The following is a 26667-nucleotide window of genomic DNA, read 5'->3' on the forward strand; positions in this document are numbered from 1 at the left end:
GAAAGATATTTCTAAAATTTCTATCTTTTTTTAGACAAGAAAATACATAACTTGAACCAACCCGACCTTCAATTTACAATGATATCCCACTTAATTAATTGTAATGATATTATTCCCCTAAAATTTGGGGGAAAGAAAAAAAAGGGAAAATTACATATAGACCCCCTGTGGTTTGGCCATATTTCGCTTTAAACCATGTGGTTTGAAAGTCATCAAACACACCCCCTGTGGTTTCCGTGGGTTTTTTTAACGTCACGGAGTAGACAGAAAGGGGGAAATGACTGTTATGCCATCGTCTTCTTCAACTGAAATTAGGGTTTTCATACTTAAAACTTAAAATTAGGGTTTGATTCTAAACCTTGTTTATATATCAACATAAACCCTCGATTTAGGAGTTTTATTTGTCTTCATTCAAATCATTATCATGATTTGCACATAAACCTAAGGATCTAGGGTCAAAGCAAAAGGGGTTTGGTTTCAATGGAGGTGGAGAAGAGGATCTGATGAGGTGATAAGGGTAGATAAAGGAGAAGGTCATGGGCTTTGGGCAAAGTGGGTTTGATGGCTGCAATGATAGGTGAAAAGGGTTTGGGATTTAAAAAAAAAAACAGAGGAAATGTAAGTGGCTGTTGTGGTGAAGGTAGTGATGGTGATATGAGATCGGTGGAGAAGAAGAAGATGATGAGGTGGCTGATTTCAAGGATATGATTATGGTGCTGATGTGGGTTTTGGGTTAGAAATGGTGGAAATGGAAGTGAGAGAGATGGGAGAAATGGGATATAGCCATGGGTGGAGGTGACGGCGGTGGCCGGATATAGAGACAACGGCGGCGGTGGCCGCAGAAAATGGCGTAACCCTAATCCTCTGCAAGTAAGGGTATTTTTGTCCCGAAGGTGGCGACGACGGTGGCTGAAAGTGGCAACAACCGCGGCGGAAAATGGCGTAACCCCAATCCTTTGCAAATGAGGGTACTTTTGTCCTCAAAATATTAACCATGGTTAGGTTTAGTCATTCTGTTAGGTTAAGCTAACAGACCGTCAACGGAGGGGGTCTACTTAAAAATGTCAGAAAATTGAGAGGGTGTGTTTGATGACTTTCAAACCACAGGGTTTAAAGCGGAATATGGCCAAACCACATGGGGTTTATATGTAATCTTCCCAAAAAAAAAAAAAAAAATTCCGAGAAGTGTTTTTCTTGCATTCCAAACATAGCGCCCCAACTTAAGGGTTTGGGGGCCACTCTCACGTACAACTCACGCGACTCAAACGTAATCACATCGCCTACGCCCCCCATAGCAAGTCATCGGACCGACTTTATATAAAGCAAACGAGGGTTTTGTGATGTTGCTGTGAATCTGTAAACGGAAATTTGGCAGCAGAAATCTCTGTACCTTGCTCGCCTTTCCTCTCAATTTCCCTCCCGATCGCCGTTTAGCTTCTGCCATCTAGTTCTAGATCCTTGATCTCTCTTCAAATTCCCCTCCGATTATGACCGTCCGTTTCAAATTCCGGAGTTCCGTAGATTTCGATTCGATCGATATCGACGGTCGATCCTCAATCTCCGTTCGAGATCTTAGGGCTAAGATCATCGAGCAAAAGAATCTGAAGGTTCTTCAAGATTTCGAACTCGTAATCTCAGATGCCGGTTCCGGAAGAGGTATTGTTTTCATTTCTTGTTTTATTTGAAATCCTCTGTTTCGAGAGTTTCTTCAATTTATATTTCTTAGATAAATTTTGATTTTGTTTCCTTTTTTTTTTTTTTTTAAAATTCAGCATACGAGGATGAAGATTTTCAGATCCCTGACGGTTCGAGTATAATTATTAAAAGAGTACCGGCTGGAAGAACGATGCCTATGGCTTTGTAAGATCTCTAACTCTATCTTGATCTATGCCATGATTTCTGTTAATTAATCAGTATTGAAGGTTTTCTTGAAATGCTTAATGTTAATTATCATCGCACCGCTGAGAATCATATTTTGGATATAGTGATGATTGATCTATAGCTCTATCTTGATCTATGTCATGAATTCTATTATGATTTCACTTTTTTGTGGCATTTAATTAATCAGTACTGAATGTTTTCTTGAAATGCTTAATGTTAATTAACATCGCTGAGAATGATATATTGGATATAGTGATGATGACATGGATGCTAGATGTTCAAAGAATTTACAGTGTGTATGCTGTTTTATTGGCTCAAAGATTCCTTGTCAACCAGCTGATACGGCTTCTAATAAACTCAGCCTGACTATTTTAATTTGATGGATTTCTTGACTTGTAGTGGAAAAGCCACATTTCAAGTTTGAATTAGGAGTCCTCAATCAAGAGACAGCAACGCAAGTGGCGCTGCAATTTCTAATATTTTTATATTATATATTTACTCATTTTGATTTTTGAAATCTTTTTTCCGGTGGTTGGTTGGCCTTTGACTGTACAATTGTTTTTTTCCTATTGATCCTTTGTCGGCCTCTTTGTGAAATGGATTTCTCTTGTTAATAAATCCTTGACTTTTTATGTCAGAAGGCGCAAGATAAACTAGTGTAGGTTCTGGAGCAGCCACAATTGCTTCAACGGTTTTCGACTCTTTTTTTTTGGAGTGTTAAAGTTGAGAAAGGGTGGGGGAGAGGTCTAGAATGTGTATGTCTAGGAAGTAAAGTGTTTTGGATGTGACAAGACTACTATACGATGTAAGTAAGCCATCCATTCCTTTCCATTTCAACAAAAAAGGAGAGTAAGCCGTTCATTTTAGGGAGTTGTTGATTAATTAGAAAATTTGAAGTTTTTGCAATTAATTTGTTTTTCCTCTTTGAGGCAACGTCATATTCTTCCTTCCTTATCTTTTATTGGTGTATGAGCTTGGTTATTCTAGTTTCACTACCCTAACAGTCTTTTTTTAAGACAACTATTTATTAGTAAAAAGAAAATTACACCTTGTACCAAGAGCCCACCACTAGATTTATGCAACTCATATGTCATGCTGTGATGGATGATCCTAAACCCCTCAATCACGCCTTTCAAGTGACAACAGTCGTCATTCAACAAGAAGGACCCTAACCACTTGATCACCGCACAATTATAGAGCGTGCATTGTGCTCGCAAATCACATGTGCCCTTTTTTATTCATGAAAAACCAAACGATAATACTTATTCGATAAAAATTGACATTCACACCACTTTCCTTATTTTGAACTTGTCTGATTGGCTGTTGGAAGGCTTAAACAATTGGTGCGTAATGGTCAATGGTCCAAATTCAATGCGCAAAATATCCATTAATAAGATAGTGTATTATATTTAAGAATTTAGATGCAATTTTTGGATCATTGCCAATCCACTGTGGAGATATGTTCCTCCCAATTGAATACTCTAGAGTCTGGCACGTGTACAATGGAGATGGGAGCTGGAACAGCGTTTGTCTTTCTCATTGGACCAGCTGCTAAATGTACACACACAAACACACACACATTTATATATATATATATGAGAAAAGGGTTCCTCCGCTCGAGCACAGATAGTTTATCTGCGCTCCAATGCTGGAAAGGGGGGTGGGGCCACATTGAGGTGTGGTTTGAGGGGGGGGGGGGGGGGTGATCCTAAGCATTCATTTGACAGGCCCCATCATAGATGGGGGGTGTACAAAAAATTAGCTCCATTGGACCATCTTAGGGTGTCCATTTGTGGGGCCAAAAATGGACAGATAATGTTTGTCCACAAATCTGCCCATTTTGGCCCCACAAATGGACACCCTATGGTGATCCATTGAGCTGATTTTTGGTGGACACCCTGTCCATGAAAGGGCTCATCAAATGAATGCTTTGGATCCCCCTCCACCCCCGTGCAAATGTGGGCCACGCCTGTTTCTGCACTCGAGCGCATGAACCCTTTCCTCTCTCTCTCTCTCTCTCTCTCTCTCTCTCTCTCTCTCTCTCTCTCTCTCTCTCTCTCTTTATATATATATAGACACACACACACACACGCACGAGTGGTGATCTAGTCGGGAGTAAGAGGTGTCTAGAGATAGAAAATAGTATATGGAAAAGAAAATTTGATATTCTTCTGCTTATAAAATTTGATCTGTCGATGAAATGCTTGTTCGAGTACATGCTCTTTGCCTATTCGTGTTAATCAATTGTTCAGAAATATCGTACCCTATATACCTTGAACAATTTGTTAAGGGGGAGTGATATTTATGCCCCTTTTGATCACTAGGGACACCCAGCGCCAGTGTATGTATCAATGACTAAAGCGCGGCTAATGTACTTGACGTCAGAAGAATCCAGTGGGTTTGATTGCCACGTACACTGGCGCTGGGTGTCCTTGGTGATCAAAAGAGGCATAAATATCACTTCCCTTTGTTAAGTGGCCATTTTTAAAATTTCAGGTTAAAGTTGATATGTTGCATGTACATGCATACTTACATGTGCTATTTGGATTAGGACTTAGGAAAAGGCTGTCTACTTTAATGTTGTGCTGCAGTTCAGTTATCAAATGTTAACTTTTGTGCAGGCCGAGTATTGCATCCATTGAGAACACTGCAATTAAACACACTGGATTCATTGATACAATTGACTCCTCACCTTCTGATGTAAGTTATTGGCATCTATATTCCCAGATGCCTATGTTTCCTTTTTTTCTTTCTTCTCTTTAGCTATTTCTTGTTTCTTATTGTTATGCTTCATGTAAGTTTCTTATATGCTATTATCTGTATTGGAGCATCTCGGTCTTCCTTTTCTTATTAATGAAATTTCTCAACATTAAAAATATGTAATATACTATTATTTATATTGCAAAAAGCTAAATGTTGGGATGGATAGAATTCAAAACTTATGTAGATGTAGTTTTATGTTAGACGAAATCACAAAAAAATAAAATGAATCTATGAATGTCACACTTGAATCCCTGGAGGGTTGGAATATGAAATTTGTCCAACACCAGTACTTAGCCAATCTAGAAGAATCCCTACCACAGAGACAGGCATCTAGATCAGCAGATCTCATAAGCCTTTCTTGCATTTTCATCTGTAGTTTACATTGCATGCAATGACTTTGTTACAACTTCAGTTAAGTAACTTATGTATAGTGGCATCTTACTATTTTTTTTTCGAAAGGTTAGCGGCATCATACTATATATTTCTTTCTATGTGTTCTTCTTTTTGCTATTGCATGATTTTTCAAATTATTTCCATCATCAAGATTAGCCTTTGGTAGGGTGATTGCGATGTTTTGTAATGTTTGTACGTGGTGTTTTGTTATGCATGTACTGCCGTTAATGGACATGAATGTGGAATCACTGTTCTCTAAACTCCGATAGAAATCGTCCAATGGCTTTCCTGGACAACTTGACCGTGTTTATTATTAACCAAGTCAGTCACAACCCTGTAGAAATGTTTGAAAAAATAAAATAAAAACTGTCCCTCTCTCTAATATGTAAAGTTTAAACTGTTTTCATTCTCCTACATAGTTTCCCTTCATGAAGAAAAGATTTCTTTATTTTCCTAAAGAATACCTTTTCTAAAAGGTAACTTTCCAACCCTTACTTGTAAGATATAGAAATCTTTGAACTGCTTATTCCTCCCTTTTTAGTCCTTTCTCTACAACTTTATTCGTGAAGAGATAAGATTGACTTGCATGGCGCAAATCTTTCTTTATGTTCTCATGCTGCTATTTTCAGAATAAACAATAAAACAATGGGAAGAAATCTTAAGAACAAAGAGGAGGGTGGAAGGAGAAGCGCTCTCTCTCTCTCTCTCAATAAATTGCAAAAGAGAATTTGTGGGTTAGGTAATGAATTGGACCTGTTTGCGTCAACTTGTATAACTTGTTAAGTATTGTTGGTTCTTTGTTCAGCACTTCAGCCCAATGAATTTGTGAGATTAGTTTATGATCTAATAGGAAACCATTCTGTCCCTACATCTGTCCCCAATCTCATCAATGAAAGGAGCAAGTCTCCATGGACCCTAACTTTCTCCCTTCGCCCAGGCATTGAAATTAGCTGAGTCACCTACTTTCAACTTCCCATCCCTCATCGCCAGAAAATTTTCATACCGGTTAGGAGAGCTCTACTTCAAGCTTCATTTGAATTAGTTTTTCCAATGCGCCCCGAGTAAGGTCTCAATCTACAATAGTAGTATAGATTGAGGTCTCATTTTGTTTCCAGTAGCATATACAGTAGTATTAATTTATCTAACTATGAACTATCCATATTATTTTATAATCATACATTAAAGAATGGCGTTCTGTTCATTTGTTTTCATTTTGTTTTCCTTTTTTGGGTCAACCTTGAACTTAATGTTTATTTCTTAATTTTCAGACAACTTTGAGCTTAATGTTTATTTCTTAATTTTTAAACGACTCTGAACTTGATGTTTACTTCTTAATTTTCAGAATGTGGATATGGATAATTTTGATGACTTTGGGGTCGATTTGTGTCCTGTTCTTGAGGCATCCTTATCCGACTCAGATCCTGATCTTAGCAAGATGAATAGCATTAGCGACAGAAAAGCAGTTAATATTGTTCCAAGGTATGGCTCTTTTAATAGTTTCAAATCTTTGCATGTATTCTTTCCTTCAACTTTGCCCCTTGTGCTACACTGCTCATCAATCTGTCAAGCTTTTTGGTCTACTTATAGTCACTTGAAAATGTTAGCCGTACCCATTTTGATACTTTGCTGAACACTTTATGGGAAATTGCAATTTTCCTTTATATATATTTCAGTAATCTTCATGCACGAGTTGTTATGTTTTCATCCTCTATCATCAGAAGCCTGTGCTCATTTCCCTTCATGTTTTCTACATAATTTTTTTTTTTGAAATAGTGCTTTCTACATAAATTTATGGTTCGCTATATTTGCTAATTCTATGTTGCAATTGATTTTTTCAGAGAAGCAGATACCAGTACTCCAGCAATGCCGAATACAGATTTGCCTGCAGAGCTGAGGTGCTCTCTTTGCAACACAATCTTTAAGGAGGCTATGATGATACCATGCTGCCAGCATAGTTTTTGCAACAAATGTAAGTTCATTCAGGAACATTCCATAAATTCCAAAATCTGGACGGTCCCTTAGCTTTTGTCAATGACTAGTAAGACCTGTTAAGAGTCTCAGATAAAGCTCAAAAAATAAGAAAATTACCTCTTCCTAAGGGCTGTTTTTTGTCATTATGATTTTTTATTTCTTGTTACATAAATGGGCTCAGGCAGACCGAAACCTGATAACAGTGGCACTAGATCCAGAGACCTCCCCTCACTAAAGGGATACTCTTTACCACTTGTTCCTGGCAGTGATTATTATGAATTAAGGGAATAAGTCTTTCACATCTATGTTCCTGCATTTATTTTATTTTTATTTTTTTACCTTCAATGTGGCATTTGGCTGCAGGTATTCATTTAGTATTGGTTGAGAAGGAGAGGTGCCCTAAGTGTTCTTCTACCAAATGTAGTGTTCATGATTTACTGCCAAACTTATCCCTTCGGCAGGCAATCGAACATTTTCTTGAGTCTCAACTACTAATCAGTTGTTCAGATAACATTCTTCCCAAATATGCTCCAGGTGAGACAGATCAATAGTTTTTGAAGTAATTCATACCAATCAAAGCGCTAAGAATGGCCATATCCATTATTTTTAACATTTTAAAATTCAGATGGTGAGTCAGGGGTCCGAGGGAAAGAGGGATCATGTGCCTTGTCTATCCTCCAACGGGAGCCGCTATTACCCCATTCACCATCAGCAACTGGGAAAGGATCAAATCAAGTTATGGAAGAATCTGCATGTGAATCACGGACCAAAAACAATGGTGCCGCTCTTCGTACTGGTTCACGCATCATTCGTTTAGATGTTGGTAAATCTATGAAATCAAAGCAGATAAGAAGTGGTGATGAGGATGCACCTGCTTCTATGCCATATTTTAAAAGTGCACAAAAAGGCTTGGAATCTATTGCTGATTTCCAAGGAGATAACATGCCCTTCAATCTAACTCATGCTCATCTGCAAAAGGACGAGGGTATGGTCAACTGGCTAACTTGGCTGTGTCCCAATTTTTTATTTGTTATTTGCTTTTTTATGTGATTGGTTGATACATGCTGATAATTTTGTTACCATTTTCCTCCTAGGTTGCTAGCATTTTATCTTATAGTTTCCTAAATGTGGTTGCATATTGGTTGTATAATGAATTCAAGGCTTTTCCATAGACTAATATGAAGTTTGTTGAAAATTTGATAGTAATTCTTCACATACAAAGTTATCAGAAATGTATATGTTGTTTTTTTTTTTTTTTAAATTTTTAAAAAGAGGTTACAATTTTTTTAAGAATATTACATCAAAGGAGACAAGTGTCATGGGGATGTAGTCGGTATTAAAAATGGGGGCCCCAATTTCGCCTCGTTTGGTGGGCATTCCTAGCCAAGTGGGTTGGTTGGCTAATCTCATTTGGGAGAGTTGGCCCCGTGACATGCTAACTCCTCCCCCGATAGGCCTAGCAGGTGTGGGCCGGAACCTTAGTGGTTTGCTTGTGAATTGTACGAGGACTTGCTTGTGCACGTGAGGCAAACAACGAGAAATCATACTGCAGCTCATGTGCGTGCCCTAAGGGAGCTTTAGGTGCAGACTGTGAGTTTTCCAATGGGACGCTCCGGTTTCTTTGGTCAAGGAAGGGTGCCAAAGATAGTGCATGTCGGGTTGGGTTCCCACTTGCATTGCGTGTATGGACGGTGCGGGAGGCTACTTATGTACTTTACCTTCTGCTCTGTGGTACGTCTTGTGGTTTGGCCAATCTCTAAGCTTTCCCATGAGTTCGTGTTGGGGTGGCTTCGATCACCCAGACGAGGTGTATACCTTGCGGATTTGTCCATGGGGCGTTCTTGCTTCTTGGATGACCAAGCCTTCATGCTTGGCGGATTGGGATATGGCGCAACGCCCCCTTCCTTGGTGGGCATCGACTATCCAAATGGTCCCTCGATGCGGTGGTGTGAGCGCCTAAGTCTTTAGGCCTAGCGGAGCATTGTTTGGCTGGACCTGGCCTCGCGTCAAGAAGGTTGGAGTTGCCTTGCGGGACTTCGGTCCCTGCATATCGGTTCATGACATAGGTCTGTGCCTTGAATTGCCGAGTCGTAGGACTTGGCGGATTTGTGCGTGGCATCGTCATGCCTCGTACTGGAGGGACTTTACACTTGGCTTGAAGGCCTTGTGTTCAATGTACCCGTGATGCAGGCTGATCACGAGAGTGGGTTCAGAGTTGGTCTCGTTAAGTCTAAGCCCAGTAGCTTGTTGAAAGGTTTGGTGGCCGTGAGCAAAGTATCTAGAGGTGCATTGCAAGATCTTAGCCTAGTAGCCTGTTGAACAGCTCAAAGGTTTTGTGCACAAGTGAAGCATCAAGAGGTGTTGGGAATGTGGGGCCCTTCACAGCCTTGCACAGGTAAAGGTTGGCCTTAGCATATGCGTATGTTGAGGTGCCACACGGGTTATTCTGCTGCTAAAACAAAATGCCCGTGACACAAGGCATTCCACCTATGCAAAAACCATAAAGCAAAGAGACTGAGTAACTCCGCCCCTCTCCCATTACATACTCACATACTTAAGTTGGCATCTTGGAAGAAAAGATATCTATCCTTTTGCTGTAGAATTACACTCATTAAATCGGCTCTTGCAAATATGCCTGTTTTCTTCATATCCTTGTACAATATACCATGCAAGGTGCCCAAGAGGATTGAGAAGCTCCAAAGAGACTTTCTATGGGAAGGAAAGGAAAGCGGCAAAAGGATGAAACATTTATTGAAATGGCGAAAGGTATGCAAATCTAAAAGGCGTGGCGGGATTGGAATTGGTAATATTCGATGGCTACGGCGATTCGGGGTGGAGAAGGATTCAATGTGGCATAATCTCATTGCTGAAAAATATGGAACTGATTGGGGGAGCGGACCACTAGATGTCCATCATCAAGAAACGGATCGGGTGTGTGGCAATCTATATGTTCCACACGGGATCAATTCTTATCGAATGTAAGATTCCAAGCAGGAAGGGGAACCGGCATTCGTTTTTGGGTGGATCTATGGATTGGAAACAAGTCTATTGCCGAACAATATCCCGCTTTATTCCGGCTTGCGTTGTTGGCGCCTCATTCAAGAATTGGAGACTATCTGATTTGAGGTGAGGCGAAGGGGAAGGAACTTCTGGGATATCTGTTTGAGGAGGGACCTGAAAGATTCAGAGATTGAACAATTCCAATCCCTCATGAATCTTCTTTTTTAAGTGAAGACGAATGGATCTGGATGCTGGATCCGGAAGGGGGTTTTACAGTAAAATCGTTTTTTTCTCAAAATTAAATGATAAATTGGAAACGGTTCTTAAGCTGCTTGCATCTGGAAATCAATGGCTCCACCACGTATCCGAGCCTTCTCTTGGACGGCAATCAACAGGGGGAAGGTTTTGAACGGCTAAGTGGTGCGTAATGTGTCGCATGGCCGAAGAGTCACTTGATCACCTCCTTCACTGCACGCACACATATCAGATATTGATGAACATTCTGGTCGTATGTGTCGTATGGCTAGTTGTGGCGTAATTGTCGTATGGCCGAAGAGTCACTTGATCACCTCCTAGTCCCCTGTTTCTTGTAACGACTTCAGTATATAAATATGTTGTCACTTTTCAAAAAAAAAAAAAAAAAAAAAAAAAAGAAGATATGGATGAACATTCTAAAATTCTTTGGTGTCGCCTGGGTTTTCCAAAAAAGGGTATCTAAAGTTATAATGAGCTGGAAGGGGATTTTTTCTGGAAAGCTAGGGGCAAGAAATGTGGATGGCCATCCCATATGCCATTATCTGGCATTTTTGGTTGGAGAGAAATAACAGGGTGTTCAATGAGAAGGCGAGGGCATATTAGTACACGGCTACGGACATAAAACTATCCATCATAGCATGGGCCAAATCAAAGGGCAATATTCCGTATTCGGTTGGTTCAATATTAAGGCACTGGACTGTTGTGGTGAACGAGAAGAGAGATAGCCGTCAAATCTCTCGGTGCTGGACTCCTTCACATGAGGGATGGCTTAAACTCTACTTTGATGGGAGCACTCTCGGAAATCTGGGAGGTTTCGGCGGGATTATTCGAGACCACCACGGCAATATTATCATGGCTTATTGGGGTTTGCAGGCATCTGTGATGCGAAAAAGGCAGAGGTTACATCACTACTTTATGAGCTCAGATGGTATGAAGCTCATAACATGGGACCTCTGATTGTGGAGGGAAACTCGAGCAATACAATCGCATTGGCTGCAAATCAATGTGGTGGGCCATGGCGACTGGCCAACCAAATTGACGAAATGAGAGATTTGTTGAGTTGCATCCGGCCGAGGCTTACTCATCGGAGGAGATCGGCGAATGTGATGAAGGATAAATTGGCAAAAAATGGCGTGGAACACAGTGATACTTATTTGGGGGTGCAGAATTGGTGAATGTTATAATTCCAGATTTATTGTATTTCTTTTTGCTGGGGACCTTTATAAGATCCATGTATGGGGACATCTTGTCCCCTGATCTATCTTTTATTTTAATAAAATCGTTACCTTTCCAAAAAAAAAAAAACTACAAGCATACTCACCAAGCTACCTCCAATTCTACTACCCGGCGCAAGCCCATTATAGATAACATTTTGGTAGGCAGAAACAGCGAAAACTCAGTCTTCCTCAGCTCCCTGCCGACTTATCCCTAACCACTAGCTGCCTAGAATAGCCCAAGGCTTGAATAAGATCCTGCCTTTGAAAAGATGACAACCCTGCCCATATTGACAGCAAATATTGGTAGCAGTTCTGAGCTGGTTGCAGAATATATTCGGGCCAATACGCCTTGCATAAAAGGTATATGTTGTTGCAAGGCTTGGTTATCTTTATAGGCATCATCAACTAGCATAATGTCCATTAATATTTTCTACTGCATAATCCACTGTAATTTATCATTTTTTGGATGGTTTTGGGCCTTTTGGTTGCTACTGAGAGAGTATAGGCTGTCCTGGTACCTTGGCTATCACTCTCAAAATTGTCCTGGAAATTTTGCTTATTAAGCAAAAGATGTGTTGCTGTATCTGTATTATTCATTTGGTTCGGTTGTATTTGTTAGTTCTTTTAAGCTTTTCTAACATAGTGATAAGTGGTTCACAACCTTTTTGTTTTCATTCATGTCTCACGCTACCTAATCCAGCAAGCAAGAACAAGAAGGGCCTGTGGGTTAATACTGCAGGTAAAGTCTTCACATGCCAATTTTTGCATTGCTTGCTATATGAAATAATGGAGCTTCTCATTCTTCAGATATAATATGTGCTCATGTACTTAGAAAAATGCCATTATGGATTTTCCAGATGGAAGTGGGAGCTTTATGCACACTAGTAGAAGCAAAAAGGTACCCTTTTGCTCCCAAGTTTTCGGAGTTTTTTCCTTGTGAAAATATCTTATCATCTCATTTTATTGGATTATCTTCTTGCAAACTCTATGCCGTGATATTTATATTAACATACAAAGTGGCACATTTTCTATTAACTGTTTGACAAACTGTTGGTTTATGAGAGTCTCTAACCTACATTGCTGGAAACAGTGGGACCGTACCTGTTATATGTGTGGTTCTCCTGACCATTTAGTGAGAGACTGCCCAGCAGCTTGTAGTCCATATCCTGTGCTTCAGACAGGTAAGGCAGCTTTTCAAACATGTGCGCTCTTGAATGTTTTATCATGTTGGTGACTTTTTTGTGTGTGGGCAGGAGACACTGTGTTCCGTGGAGGCGTTTCACCATATGGGCCAACTTATTGGCAAGGAGCATCATTGCCTCATGTTAGGCCTTTTACGAACTTCTATGGTGCCCCTGGGATGATGCCCTTTGATCCCACCATGGTCCCTGTCTCACCTTTTGCAGTTCCTCCTTATATGCCATCTATGTATGCCGGCTTGCCCGTACCCTGGTTGGTTTCTCTATTCATTATTTATTATTTGACTTTTTTCTGCTATATCCGCATAAATTTAAAACGGTATCACTTCTTTGCAATAGGAATTTTATGGTAAAGTGTTTTGCAGTGGATTCATGAGGATGGGTAGTATGGTGCCTCCAATGGTGTCTGGGGCAGAACGCCCTCTTAGCCGTGCAGAATTTTTGGAACTTCAGGACAGTGAAGGGAGACGCAAAGTTATAAACGAGCATCCACGGAGGTAATTTATTTGCCTTGGAATGTTTAGTATAGTTCTTGACGAGTGGCATTTATAGAAGAGCAATTAGAATGCTTAGTATATGTTAAAGTATAAAAGATAAAATAACACCTTCTCCAACAGCTTAAGCTTTTGGATTAACGGTAGTTTCACATGGTATCAGAGCAAATGCCTGGGTTCAAACCTCCTTGATAGCAAAAATCCACATGCAATGGCCAAACCCAAAAAAGGGGGCCACATGTGCCACGTGTAGGAGCCACACGTGAGGGGGAGTGTTAAAGTATAAAAGATAAAATAACACCTTCTCCAACTGCTTAAGCTTTTGGAGTAACGGTAGTTTCACAGTATAGTTATGGATGGGTGGCATTTATAAAAGAATTACCCAAACTGGTGATCAGCCTTCCAATGTATTGGCTATTAGTCAAAAGTTTGAACTGATCAGAAATCAACAACAGATCATATGATGACTTGTATTCGTTGTGAATCCTTTACAAGGTTTATGTTTCCCCATTCTAAGCCTATTTTCAAGAAACTTTGGTCAACTTCATAATACTTGGACCCCAGGCATGGATTTGTTAAGCAGCCTAGGCAATTCTATCGATTTGCTCAACCAAGTAGAATTTTTCTTCCGTTGGCTAGACTGAGTCTTTCATTGACCAGCCAAGTATTTAAGCATTGCTTTGACCAATGAACTATACATTGTTAAAAGAGGAATTTACCCGCAATAGTATTTGTACTTGTAAAACTCCGGCATACATTCTAGCCTGGCATGTCTTGTGTGGTTTGCATTTTCTTTGATTCTGAACATACATGCACGACCAATTCTGGTAGTGATTATTCCAGACTCTACATGAAATCTTTTAAGTGTTTTCTTTATGTTGTCTCAAAAAAGATTATAGTAGTAAACTTTCTAATATAGAATTCATGAATACCTGAAAGTTATATGTTTTCTGTAGAGGACAAGCAAATGATGATGATGATTCTTCGGAATTTTATCGCTACAATGAGCCCCAAAGATCACGTGACCGTAAATCTCAAGTAGATAGAGAGACTATTGGAAACTACTCCGAGGATAGTGAAAATTGGAGATCACATAAGAAGCATGTACATGATAAACATTCAGATAGCCTCCCTCGTCAGAGCTCAGGTTTTGCATCTGATGAAGACGCCCACTCAATTGGTCGAAGACACAAGGGTTCTCAATATTCTGGAAGAGATCACAGGGTGTGTTACTCTGAGAAATCGAATGTGGAACAAGAAGACACGTCTGATAGCTCAAACCGGCATATTAGTGATAGGCTTCAACCTCACCAGAGAAGTTCTATGAAGCACATCGAAAAATTTGGGCATTGTGGTAGTTCTAGCCGGAAGAGTCATCACCAAAGCCAGAAGGAGATATCTGATGACCGGAGAAGGGTTGATATGGAGGTTAAAAAGCACAGCCGAAAACATCAGAGTCACTCAGAGAATGGTGCAGAACCTGGTTCTTCCAGTGACCGAAAACGGCTGCAGAGAGAGAAAGATTCCAGTCACAGTTCCAGGCATTCCAGGCACAAGGTAAAGACTACGGATGATCAAGACAGGTGGGAGATGGTTGATGGTTTGGATCAGGACCACAGCGAAGACTATCATTACCATAGGGGCAAAAGAACCCGCTAAAACTTAGAGAATTATCGGTCTCCTATGCTCATGCCTCTCTATGAGCTTCTGGTTTGCAGCAAGGCGGGTCAAACTGCAGAAAAGCAGCTATAATGACGATATCTTTGGAGGTAAACGTATATATTGTGATGTACATCCACATATTTAGGTCATTTTTCTGGTACATTCCATATTCCTTTTACTTTGGTTAGAAACTTTGGATTTATTAAGATCTGGAGACTGTTCTAAACATCCCAGGTAGTTTAAGATCTAATATGAATTGGTCGTGTTGATTTTGTTGGTACAGATTTTATAGACGTGGTGGGTATTTGGACAACACCGACCTGATTAATCTCTCGTAGTTTCTGCAATTCTAATCTTTTCTCTGTCCTGATTTTGAGGTATGGAGGATAGCAAACCCACGTTTCACCGGGCGATCCTGGTAAAATGTCGGGTCTTGATGATTTTAGACGGTGGCCCACATCTTTTTGTAGAGATTGTTGAAGCTGGTAAAGGTATGCGCTCTCCATTACTTTGCCTTACATAATCAAATGCTAGCTAGTTGCGCCCCTCCACTTATTTTAGGAAAAGATCTGAAACCATATTCAGCACTTCAAAACCGGAGAGTTGTGAATGGTTCTTAGTATCCTCTTGATATTGAGGTATGACCAAATAAAAACACATAAGAAAACTATGATGCACCATTTGCCATGGCATGCACAGAGAGACACATCAACTTATTTCATATTTTTGAACACATAAGAAAACTATGATGCACCATTTGCCATGACACATGCAAAGAGACACATCAACTTATTTTCATATTTTTGGAATTATTAATATCAGTTCTCATTCATTTTCTATCTTTGAATATATAATGATATAGCCTCTGTTTTTGTAAATTTGTTTTCTTACAAAAACCCCATTTAGATTTGAAAACAACAAGACCTTTTCCTTCCTCCCTTTAGTCTATTAAATTGAAGGTCTACGCATTATGTGGATGGCATTTTCAAACCAAAAGCCAATCAGATGATAGTTTGTTCTTCAGTTCCTGAAGTTTAGGTTCTATGAACTTTTGCATTAGGTCTTCTGCATACTTGTTTATTGTTGCCGTCATAACTTTAGGTAGTTTGAGGTCTAGTCCATTGTAGGGGATAGAAAATCCGAGATGAGTACCCTTTTATGCTTCCGACCCGACAGAAGTGATGTTTTGAGTAGGAAAGTTTTCCAATCTCTCTCTACTTTCGGTTCAACTAGATAAAGCCAAGGGCTGTCTTTCGTTAGTACATGTGATCACTGTGGGAGGAAAAGCATTTGCCTAGGCTTACTTGCATGCTAATTTTATATGAATATTGTTATTTTTCCATCTACTATGCTAATAATGGTTATACTAGTTTTATGTCTACCCTTGTTTATGGCTTCCATAGTGTTATGGTGCAATCCAAAGAGGCCTCGGCCATCCGCCATATCACTATGCTTCTGTCCCAAAAGCTTTTAACTTGAAATAATGGGATTGGCTAGGGAATTTCGGGGAAAGGCATTGTGCGGCTGGCTTCTACATGAGAGAACAGCCACATCAGATGAATTAGACAACATCTGCTGAAAAGTGAGCCTGTAGTCTCACGCAAAAGTCAGCTGTGAAATGCCTTTCCACGAAATTCCCTTGCAAATCCATGTAGTAAAATATTAATCTTAGCTGTACAACATGTGTAAGCTACCAATACCGGCAATTGGGATCTTCTGGTATTATTTTTCAGGCACATTCATCCAATTCTTTTAGACCAACAATTAGGCCATGTTTGGCAACATTGAAAAGAAAATTTATTTTTGGGGCGATTAGAGATTAGCCAGAGAGGGGAAACTAGGAGGGGTGAGCGTTAGGCGAAAAGCTCCTAAAAATCGGGAAAATAAAAAACAAAGGATTGCTAGGACTCTATTATTGCCGAAATTCAGGAATAGCTATCCTCGTGCTGTGTAGCCCCAATAGGATTGCTAGTTAAAGGCTTGGGGGTTGATTTTGGATGCAATCGATGGAATTTTTTTTTGTTGAAAATGAAAATCCATTTCAAAAAATTCCAGGGTCTGATAGGGGATAAAGCTTTCCTGGTAAACATGGCAATTTTTTATTGTTTTTTTTTTTGAGAAAGAAAAAAAAGAGTTAGCCAAAGCATAAATAACTCATTTTCCAAGACATCTTTCGTCCCCAGTTAAGCGAAAAGCTCTCACATCTCATGAAAAGTTAAATAATCTCCACCGCTACTTTTTCTGGTTTTCTTGTTTTTTCGACTTATTACCTTTAAAGCTCACTTTTCAACATATTTTGTCTTATTCATTTAGTTCATCCGAGGTGGCTGTTCTCTCATGCAAAAGTCAGCTACGGAATGGCTGCCCGCGAAATTGCCTTCCAATTCCTTTTTTTTTTTCGGATGAAGAGCATCTAAAGCACCAAACTATTTTAACGTGTGTTTGTGTTGCTTCTAATGAGTAATGACGTTGTGTTTGCAGGTAGCATTTGTCAACATACTATGATTATTTTTGTCAAACCCTAGGTGACCAATCCGGTCATAAGGATTGCCCAGTGAAGAAGATTATTTGGGCATGGTCTTTCTACACTGAGGACGGACAAAAAGAAGGGATGGATTCTAAATAATGGGCCATAACCGGTACGGTAATGAGCGAGGGCAAGGAGGGTGGGAGAGGGAGAGGATTGAGAAGGCATGAGTGAGGAGAGGGTGAGAAGTGGCTGAAAAGACAAGGAAATGAAAAACTATACTCAAATTAGCGTTTTAATCTGAGTGGATAAACTGCAGGTATCATTTCCCTTTAATTTTCCTAATTTTTGGCCACCTACCATCCTCACTCCTGCCCTCTCGACACTTTGGCAAACTAATATTCCCTGGAACATGGGCCACCAACACCCAAGTCTCTTTGCCGCGTAAGCCCGTATGGTCTAGTATTTCTCAAAAAAAGTACTGTACAGCCCACAGCGTAGCATAGTGGTGCCCCAAAAATCTTTCATAGGATTTTTTTTACATTTTTGTTTTCTAAATAGAACCCTCGGGAAATGATGAATGGCACCCCTTTTCATCACTTTGGATGCCCAGCAGCAGTGTATCAATGACAGCAGAGGGGCTCATGTTCTTGAGGTCAGAAGGTTTTAGCATGAAGCTATGTCTACCGGTTGAGCGTCGCAGATAATGCAAAAGATAATATCAACCACGCTAAGAAAAAGTACCCCACCAACCTTGTGGGTCCAACATCCTCTGGCTCCTGCAAAACCAAAAGCCAATCTTCTTTAGAAATAGCCAAGACTTATTTACAGGCTCCTGTACCATTTTCTCTCTAAATTCCAACTAATTTTATCACAATTTTTGAAAGATGGCAGGGTAAAAATGAATTCTCGTCCCTTGGAAGACATCGAACAGAAAGAACAATGCAACTAATTTCATCCGAGTTATCAATTGCTATTTGGGCTAATTACAATTTCTCAATGCCCAGTGATTGGCATTTCTACCACTGAAGATATTCATAATCTTCAGAAGCATACACATGCTTGGCATGTAAACTATCAAAGGTCAGCAAGTTTGCAAGGGATACTATGAGATGACTGGTTCATACAGATGCAGGCATATAAAGCGGATCCTATCTTGAAGAAAGGTATTTTGCCGTTTGAATAAGGCTTTTTCTCGAGACAGTGCCATTGGAGAAGCATTCCATCATGTGGTAGTTGGTGGAGTGAAGCCCTCTCTAACGTTCCGTAAAGCACTCATCAAGTAGACCAAAGACTCCATAATGACGGTTAAAAATGATTGCACAAAACTCGCGTTTGATTCTAACAGATCACTAATCAAATATAAGAAGGAAAAGCAGAAATATGGCATGAGAAGAATGGAAAAAATGTGGTAGGGTTGCAACCACACTTGGCTTGGTTGGGCTTTTAACTGATTGAGGGTGTTCTCTTCCAAGTTTTAAAGGCAACATTCCGTAACAGCCACTCTCTAGGATCCCACATGTGTCACATGGATGTAAATGGTCACCTAGACCACAATGCCGGACCCATTACTGTTGACTCCAAGTCCAACCTGGTTGGATGATCCTAGACACTCAAAACATCAATCCTAGTTTACGTTTCTGCTGATAAAATCTAAACCGTTGGAATTTTGTACGCCTTAATCTTACGGATGGGATGCCCCATTCAACATCAAACCAGGATAATGTGGGCCGCCAATTACACATGTTCCCGGGACCCAAAGATGGATCATTAGGATTGAACCTAACCATATCATCTGCATAGTCAGATTCATTATACATTTATTTTAGGGAATTGACGCCCTCTGTATTCCATTAAAAACATTAAGAAAAGAATAGAGAAAAGAAAAGAAGAAGAAAAAAGTTGAAAAGTATGCAAGAAGCAACGGATTCTACTGAATAAACTGCATTCTGTGACTGATTCAACAGAATAAACTGCATAGACACAATGATAGTGGACATGACGTCCTAATTTTTTTTCAAAATTCTATTTGCACACAACATAGGTAAGACCGAAGACGCTGCGATTTGAGATGAATTGTGACACAGACAAAAGTAGGATCCGAAGAACAGTAAAGGATAAGGATATGAACGGATTGTGACCTAGACATAGGTGGATCTGATCCGAAATAGATTTCTTCACACCCCTAGTTGTTTTCCTTACAGAATAATGACACAACTTTAATGATGAGATGCTGGATAAAATTGAAGGGTCATCCATTATTTTTCACCATGTTAGAAGATCGGCTAACAGCAAGGCATACCGGCTAGCTAGAGAAGGAGTAGACATTTGTTGGAGTTGGTTTGATTTTCTGAATTGAAGGAATCGATGATGACACTTCAAAGGAAAAACAATATATACAATGGTTCAACGAGCCCACAATAACCCAAAATTGGCAAAACTAAGCTTTTGGGCCGAATCTAATGTGTGGGTTCCACATGCCAAACATGTGCTATGGTGGAGGTACTTCAGTCAGTTAATGAAATCCTGGGAAGTAACTTTTGGGCCAGATGAAGTAAATAAGCATTTTTTTTCCTCTTGACATGGTACAAGCGACTTTGGCTAATTAAATTTCCTCGTTGACCATTTTCCTCATGATAATTTTCAAAGGTATCCCTTTTCTAAATGTTCTAACCTAGGGAGTGTACAGAAGCCAACTTCTGTTAAAATTTCCTAGTAATGATCTTTACTTTTGAGATTAACAACGGATCAATGTGAAGCTGCAAAGGACAAACTAGGGAACTTCTGATGAAGAGTTAAGAGATTTGAGACTTCTGTTCTCTACTGCATTTTAGTTACATTTGAGTGAGCAACAAATTGCATTTTGGGTGCAATTTGTGTCTAGATTGAAAATTTTTACATGTAAAATGCAATTGCAAAACACACCAAAATGGATTCCTTCATAACATTTTCTTTTACGTTAACAAGGATTTAGGTGAAAAAGAAACAAGGAAAAAAAAATATGAATAATTAACATGATGGGCATATGGCTTCCAGATCCTACTTTTATATCATAGTCCCATCCTTAATTCTATTTTTTTTTCCCTTGTTCTAAGACCATGTTTGGCAACCATGGAATATTTGTGCACCCAGTTGTGTGAAAAGGGCGTAGGAGGGATATAGAGAGAAATGAGTGGGCAAGAGTGGAGAGAGCATAAAAATTATTCCATGCAAGAGTAGAGGCACATACTCGGTTTCTAGAATGACCTAGACAGTGATGCAAGGTATCATAAATGATGTAATAAAATGTCACAGGGAGTAGAAGGTGCATACTGGTGGAGGGGCAGGCTGAGTTGGAGTTTGTGTTATGTCAACCTCAAAAGGCCACACATAGCGATCTGGTCTCTCAATCCTTGACAAGCTCCAGTCATATAATCTTCTTTCCTCTTCAGATGACAGAATTGCATGAGATTCCTGCGATCATGCAACATTGCACAATCAGATAACTTGTATATGGAATTTAAAAGTAAAAAGTAATCTGCAATGACATCTAACATTGGTTTGTTCTATCCATTAAAGGATGAAGGGAACTCATAGGCAGATGTACATAAAGAGACTGGCCTTTAAGAGTGCCATTGCCTTGTTGTTTTCCTCTTCATCCAATCCTTGATTCATCAATTCTTCACATTTTCTTTTATATGCAGCTGTAACCTGCAATGACAAAAATCCAGAAGCTAAATAGTTCATAAAAAGATTTTTATGCGACACTATTCATTAAAAAGACAAGGAACATGACAATATTCAACATTTTCTTATAATCTAGTTCAGTAATTCAAAATGGTAAGCCAACTCAATCGAGTGAACAAAAAGGCAATACAAGAGGGTGAACCCATTCAGAACAGTATATTGTGGAAGAAGTGTTTGCATTGACCCAAGTGAACATTTTAGAAGCCACTGACACATAACACAAGATAAAGAAATCTTAATCATTACCTTTCCATAGAGCTCCCAAATTAATGCAATGGCCCAGGAAAGCACTCACAGTTTTTTTTTTTAAGATAAAAGATTCCATTACTGAAAAATCAAAATGCAGTCAAGGGGACAACCTGTCCGCATAAAAGAAGACAGTGAGGAAGCCCGCATCGGGCAAAAACAGCAAACAAACCACACCAAAATCAATGAATGCACCCGGCCAATCAGTTATCCGACACCAACTTGAGGCATGCAATGGATCACTTCAATAGATGCCTTCGCCACACCATCTTCTGCCAAACTGTAAGCCTAATCATTCACCGACCTTATAATGTGATAAATTTGGGGGCAGAGAATCCGCACCAAGTACCTAATCTCTGCAATAGTACTATCAAGCTTCCAAGGACGCAAGCATTTATTTGACGCCCAAGCCAATGCATTCATCGAATCTCCTTCAATGATAAGAGGGCCTAAGTTGTGCTTCTCATACCATCTAAGACCACAAAGCAAATCCCTAGCCACGGGTTCATAAGAATCACACAGGCCCGCCGGCCCAAAGAAAGACATCAATATTGTGCCTGAATAATCACGAAATAAGCCACCCATACCAGCTCTACCCGGGTTTCCAATCAAGCTCCCATAAAAGTTCAACTTGATCCACCCCTCAGGAGGAGGGCTCCATTTAGGAGTAATTTTATCTCTTCTTTTTCTTTCCCATATAACTGAATTCCAGTTATTGAGGGTTTCTCGGGGAGGAAGCAGTCACAGTTTAATGCATCAAATAGCATACAATGAAGAAAATACATACAGAAAGACAATGTGAAGAAATAATTTCCTCTTCCAAGGGCATTTCCAAAAAATGAAACATGCATTACAATCCCTTATATTCTATCTTTTTCTTTCTTTCTTTCTTTTTGAAATGGTATATTCTATCATTTTTGGAAGCAAGTTGTATGACATCTTAACATATCTACATGTGCCTAATTTCATCTCCAATAAAGCTTGGATGCCACACCAAGAATACATGAGCATGATATCAAAATTGACAAATATAAACATAAAACAACATATTAAGGTAAATCAAACATTTTACTGATTCATGTAAATGTAAACACAGTAATGACTTAACAAACAAATGCCCATAACAGATGGTTTCATTCAAATGTCTAATCTACACCATGTTAAAGCTGGCCAATGTTATTTTGGAACAACATTAGAAATCCCGCACATTCGCACACAATCCCTTAGTATATCTACAGCACCTCCAGGGTATGAGAAGTTATAGTTGCAAGAATCTTCCAGCTAGAATGGTGTCAAAATATCTTCAGGAAGGTCTGCTCCAATAATATAGCTTCAGGCCCTAAAATAGCTTATCCTCTATTTTTATTTTCCATTAAGGTTTCTTGTCCTTTTACTCCGCCTATGTTTTTCACAGCCTGTCCCAAGCCAGGATAAAGGAGGAGGGTTGGCGTTAGGTTGGCAGCCGGCCGTTAAACTTTGCCACTCTTCTATGAAATGAATCCTATAGAAAATTCGTTGGGGCGTAACACCTTCTTCATGAAATTTTTCTAAAGGATTCATTTAGCCGACCCCAACTAGTTTGGGAAAAAGGCTTTGTTGAGTTGAGTTGAGTTGAGTTGAGTGAGGTTTCTTGTCCTTCCTGATAACTAACCTCATGACAATCAAGTTACAGAATAGCATCTTATCAACAAAGTTCCACGCTCTACTAAGGTTTTGACAACTTCAAAATATAAGCAACAAGTTACAAGATAAAACACAAACGATGCACCCATGTAAGGAAAGTCTCAGTCGAGAAAAAGAGAAGGGTTGAAAGTGACTTTAATGCAGTTATGATGGTGTCAGCAGAGCACCTTGCTAATATCAGCATGAAGGGGGTTGTTTTCCTTAAGGACTGTTTTAGATTGGAAGTTTCTATTTTTAAGTGCAATTAAAATCCAAGTTAAAATAGTAAGTCTGTTGGGACTGTTTTAGAGTTGGGAAAGGGTCTAGGATTAGGAGTCTTCACTGTCGGAAGTTTTTGGAAACAAAATAGGGTAAGTAGATGGTCTATATAAGGGGTCTTCGGACTGATTATGGGGGATTAGAAAAATTGAAGTTAATGCAAAAAAAAGCTATACTATTTTTTTTTGCTGTTTCTTCTTTGAGGCAGCAATGTATTATACTCTTGAATTTTATGAGGGTATGTGCTAGATTTTATTTGGGGGCTGGATTTAAGTTTGAAACCTCTTTGTTGTTATATTTCAGTTGCCCCAATCCCCATATTTGTGACACCTCATGGTTGTAAAATAAAATCTCAAGTTCCTTGGTGGGCAATTTCCATGATTTGCACCAAATGGTGGTGACTAGTGCTATAAACAAGTTTGTATGAATTATTTTGTCATTTCTATCAAACTCCTAATTTTTTATTTTGAAATCATGTGCCTGCTGCTTACATTTAGTCAAGATGATTCAGTTGTATATTAGTCCCAACCTGTTTTTTTATTCATTTATGAAATGTAAAACAACACACGAGAGAGAGATTTTACAGTTGGGGCATATGCTCTCAAATGGTAACTCTGTTTCGGTTTTGTTTTGTTTGTTTGTTTTTCTTCTTTTTTTCTTTTTTTGAGTAGTATAACTGTGTTACGGTTGGGGCATATGTTCTCAAATTCCAACTCTTAACTGAGTTAAAACCACAGATGTTAGTTCGAACTATACAGTTGTAGTTTGATACATTCCTAGTGAAACTAAGAAAGAACATCTAAAATGGATGAACGGATTTCGCATCTAGTGTGGTGTTTGGCCAAGAGTTGGTAATTGTTATTTTTAATTGACTCAAATTTTAATCCTAATTGGAGTGGTAATTAGGATTAAAATTTACTCTGACCATTCAAAAAAAAAAAGACTCCAAGATTCACAAGTTTGCAAACGTCAACCCCCTATGCTTAAACCTCATAAATACATGTGTGAGCAGTCTTATTATTCATGAGAGAGCGATTTGATTGCAATGCAAATGTCATTATAGAGATGTTTTCATAGAAAGGGAGCTTGAAACTCGAAAGAAATAATATCACACTAGGTAAATAATAAGAGATAAGAATTGCAATTGATTTGCACCACAAGATGCAATAAGCTCGAATGAATCAAGATAAACCCTAGGTACAAGTAAAAATAATTCAATCGGAAAATTCCATTAAATCTTTGCAAAAAACAACTAAAAAGAAATAAAAAATGCAGAATTGAACAGAGAGAAATACGAAGCCTCATACCTGATCATAAGAAGTTCCTTTCGTAATTCCGAGAATTGCATAATGATCCACTGACGTAATCGCTGCACTCTAAACCAGAAACTGATCAATTAAAACCTAGATCTTTTTTTGAATGATAATTAAAACCTAGATCTGACTAGGAAAAACTTAGATCTGACCAGATCTGATCTAGATCAATTAAAACCTAGATCTTCTTTTTTTGAATGACAATTAAAACCTAGATCTGACCAGGAAAAACTTAAATCTGACCAGATCTGACCTAGATCAATTAAAATCTAGATTATTATTTTTTTGAAAGATAATTAAAACCTAGATCTGAGCAGGAAAAAAACTAGAAAATTAATATAATGATTATGATGTCTCGTTACCGATGCCACGGAGAGCTTTTTCAACGTTGCTAGGGGAGATCAAAGACGAAAAACCCTTGGATGTTTCAACAGGGGTTTCGGAAGGACTCTCCACAGATGTTTCCGAGGATGACACGTCAGCAGAGCTTCGAAGGGGAGATCTTCGTCCGATTGACGGAAATCGGACGGGAAAAGGTCGAAAATCGCCGTGTTTTGGAGTCGGTGAAGGAAATCCGATCGGATCTGACCGGAAAATGCAGAGAGGTGGAGGAGATGAGAGAGCCATGGCAATGGCGACTGCCTTTCTGAGAACCTTCTCGTTGCATTTTTTGTTTTTTATAACTAAAATTGATATATAGGGGATTAAAAGGAGAGGGAGATAAGGGCGGCATTTTCAGCCAGTCGAATGCTATCCATCGGAACTTGGCAGAGACAACTTTGTGATGCCAAACCATGGGGGGATTCACTGACACCAGGTTCTTACATACGAAACCCGGTTCATTTTCTTTAGGGAAAAATTGCCAATCGGTGACATCAAAATACGAAAATTGCCAACAGGGAACACACTTTTGAAAAATTGTTAGAGAGGGACGAAATGGGGTTATCATCCCTCAAAATGGGGTTATCAACCCTCTTTAACAATTTTTCAAAATTGTGTCCCCCGTTGACAATTCTTATATTTTGGTGTCACCCGTTTGCAATTTTTCCTTTTCTAAATCATTGGATGCCAGACCATACTAACTAAAACTTTGTTTTAAAGGGCGAATGTTATCAGCACTACAGTATTTTGATGAGGGCACTGCTCACTTTATTAAAGGATCGCACCATAGGATGATTCAAACCGTCCATTAGATACGCCACAGAATAAATAGGTTGTGCTCCAAAAATTATTTCCATAGGTTCATCCTAACCCTCCGATCTGAATGTTAGGGGCTTGATCCTAACTCTCTATAGATCGGAGGGTTAGGATCAACCTATGTAAATGATTTTTGGGGCACAACTTATTTAGGATGTGGCGCATCTAATGGACGGTTTGGATCATCCTATGGTGCGGGCCATACCATACTTTTAATGAAGTGAGGAGTGCCCTCTTCAAAAGACAGTAGTGCTGATAACATTTCCCTAGTTTTGTGTTGGTTTTTTTTAGGAATGATAGATTCAAGGGAGCACTTGAATAAAGAGCCAGAAAAGGGCTCTTGATTGGATCATGTCATTTTCGGTAGTATTTTTAAATCGTTTAGAAAGTAAATTTTGTTGCACTTAACGACATGGATACAATCAAGGGCCCTTTTCCGGCTCATTGTGCAAGGGCGCCCTTCAATTCATCATTCCTCTTTTAATTTTGGGTCTAATAATCAGGTTCAAAACTTGGGAAATGATATTAGCACAACCATGAATATTTACCTTTTCGTTGAAATCCAGACGAAACATGGTGTTTCGGCCCTATTACGTCTAAAACACCCTATTTTAGTGTTTTACTTTTCTCTTTTTTCCTCTTATTAAAGTCATTTCTTCTTCTTTCCTCTTCTTAGTATTCACAAGATTTACATGAAAATAAGGGCCCTTTTGGATGCCGAGAAGATTTTGATTTGGATTTCTCACATTTGCAGCCCTTTCTATGTTATGATTTGGACCCGGATCAAATCTTTTGATTTCCAAATCAGCGACTGACAGTGAAAAAAATCAGATTTCAAAATATGCTGTGGAATTAAGTAATTGGAAATCCACAGATGTGGCAGTTTCCTTCACCCTCCCTGCTCCTCAACCTCTCCCCTCCAGTAGGAAGTAACCCCTTCCC

At 39.2% G+C, this 26667-nt stretch overlaps 2 protein-coding genes across 6 annotated transcripts; one reads left to right on the forward strand and one right to left on the reverse strand.

The window, feature by feature from the left end:
• The first annotated feature begins 1307 nt into the window (after positions 1–1307).
• LOC143881645 (uncharacterized) lies at positions 1308–18799 on the forward strand. Of its 5 annotated transcripts, XM_077384861.1 has the most exons (16): positions 1308–1656; positions 1773–1860; positions 4503–4581; positions 6380–6516; positions 6876–7006; positions 7372–7542; positions 7634–7993; positions 12181–12219; positions 12338–12378; positions 12571–12661; positions 12734–12932; positions 13045–13176; positions 14130–14942; positions 15119–15132; positions 15213–15326; positions 17396–18799. In XM_077384861.1, exons 1-13 carry the CDS (start codon positions 1488–1490, stop codon positions 14830–14832), a joined length of 2340 nt encoding a protein of 779 aa, XP_077240976.1. In that variant the 5' UTR covers positions 1308–1487; the 3' UTR covers positions 14833–14942; positions 15119–15132; positions 15213–15326; positions 17396–18799. The 5 variants fall into 5 exon arrangements, with proteins under 5 accessions (XP_077240976.1, XP_077240974.1, XP_077240977.1 ...); XM_077384859.1 differs by having other exon boundaries at positions 15119–15326; XM_077384862.1 differs by lacking the exon at positions 15119–15132.
• On the reverse strand, positions 17811–25343 carry NDHU (Chaperone DnaJ-domain superfamily protein). Its single transcript, XM_077384863.1, has 5 exons — positions 24891–25343; positions 24523–24584; positions 20903–20992; positions 20615–20755; positions 17811–18081 (listed from the first exon to the last, which is right to left on the reverse strand). Exons 1-5 carry the CDS (start codon positions 25153–25155, stop codon positions 17986–17988), a joined length of 654 nt encoding a protein of 217 aa, XP_077240978.1. The 5' UTR covers positions 25156–25343; the 3' UTR covers positions 17811–17985.
• Between the last annotated feature and the right edge of the window lie 1324 nt (positions 25344–26667).

The sequence above is a fragment of the Tasmannia lanceolata genome, unplaced genomic scaffold (genome assembly GCF_043159265.1).
Source record: "Tasmannia lanceolata isolate RefF3 unplaced genomic scaffold, GAP_Taslan_0.1 ptg000007l, whole genome shotgun sequence".
NCBI lineage: Eukaryota > Viridiplantae > Streptophyta > Magnoliopsida > Canellales > Winteraceae > Tasmannia > Tasmannia lanceolata.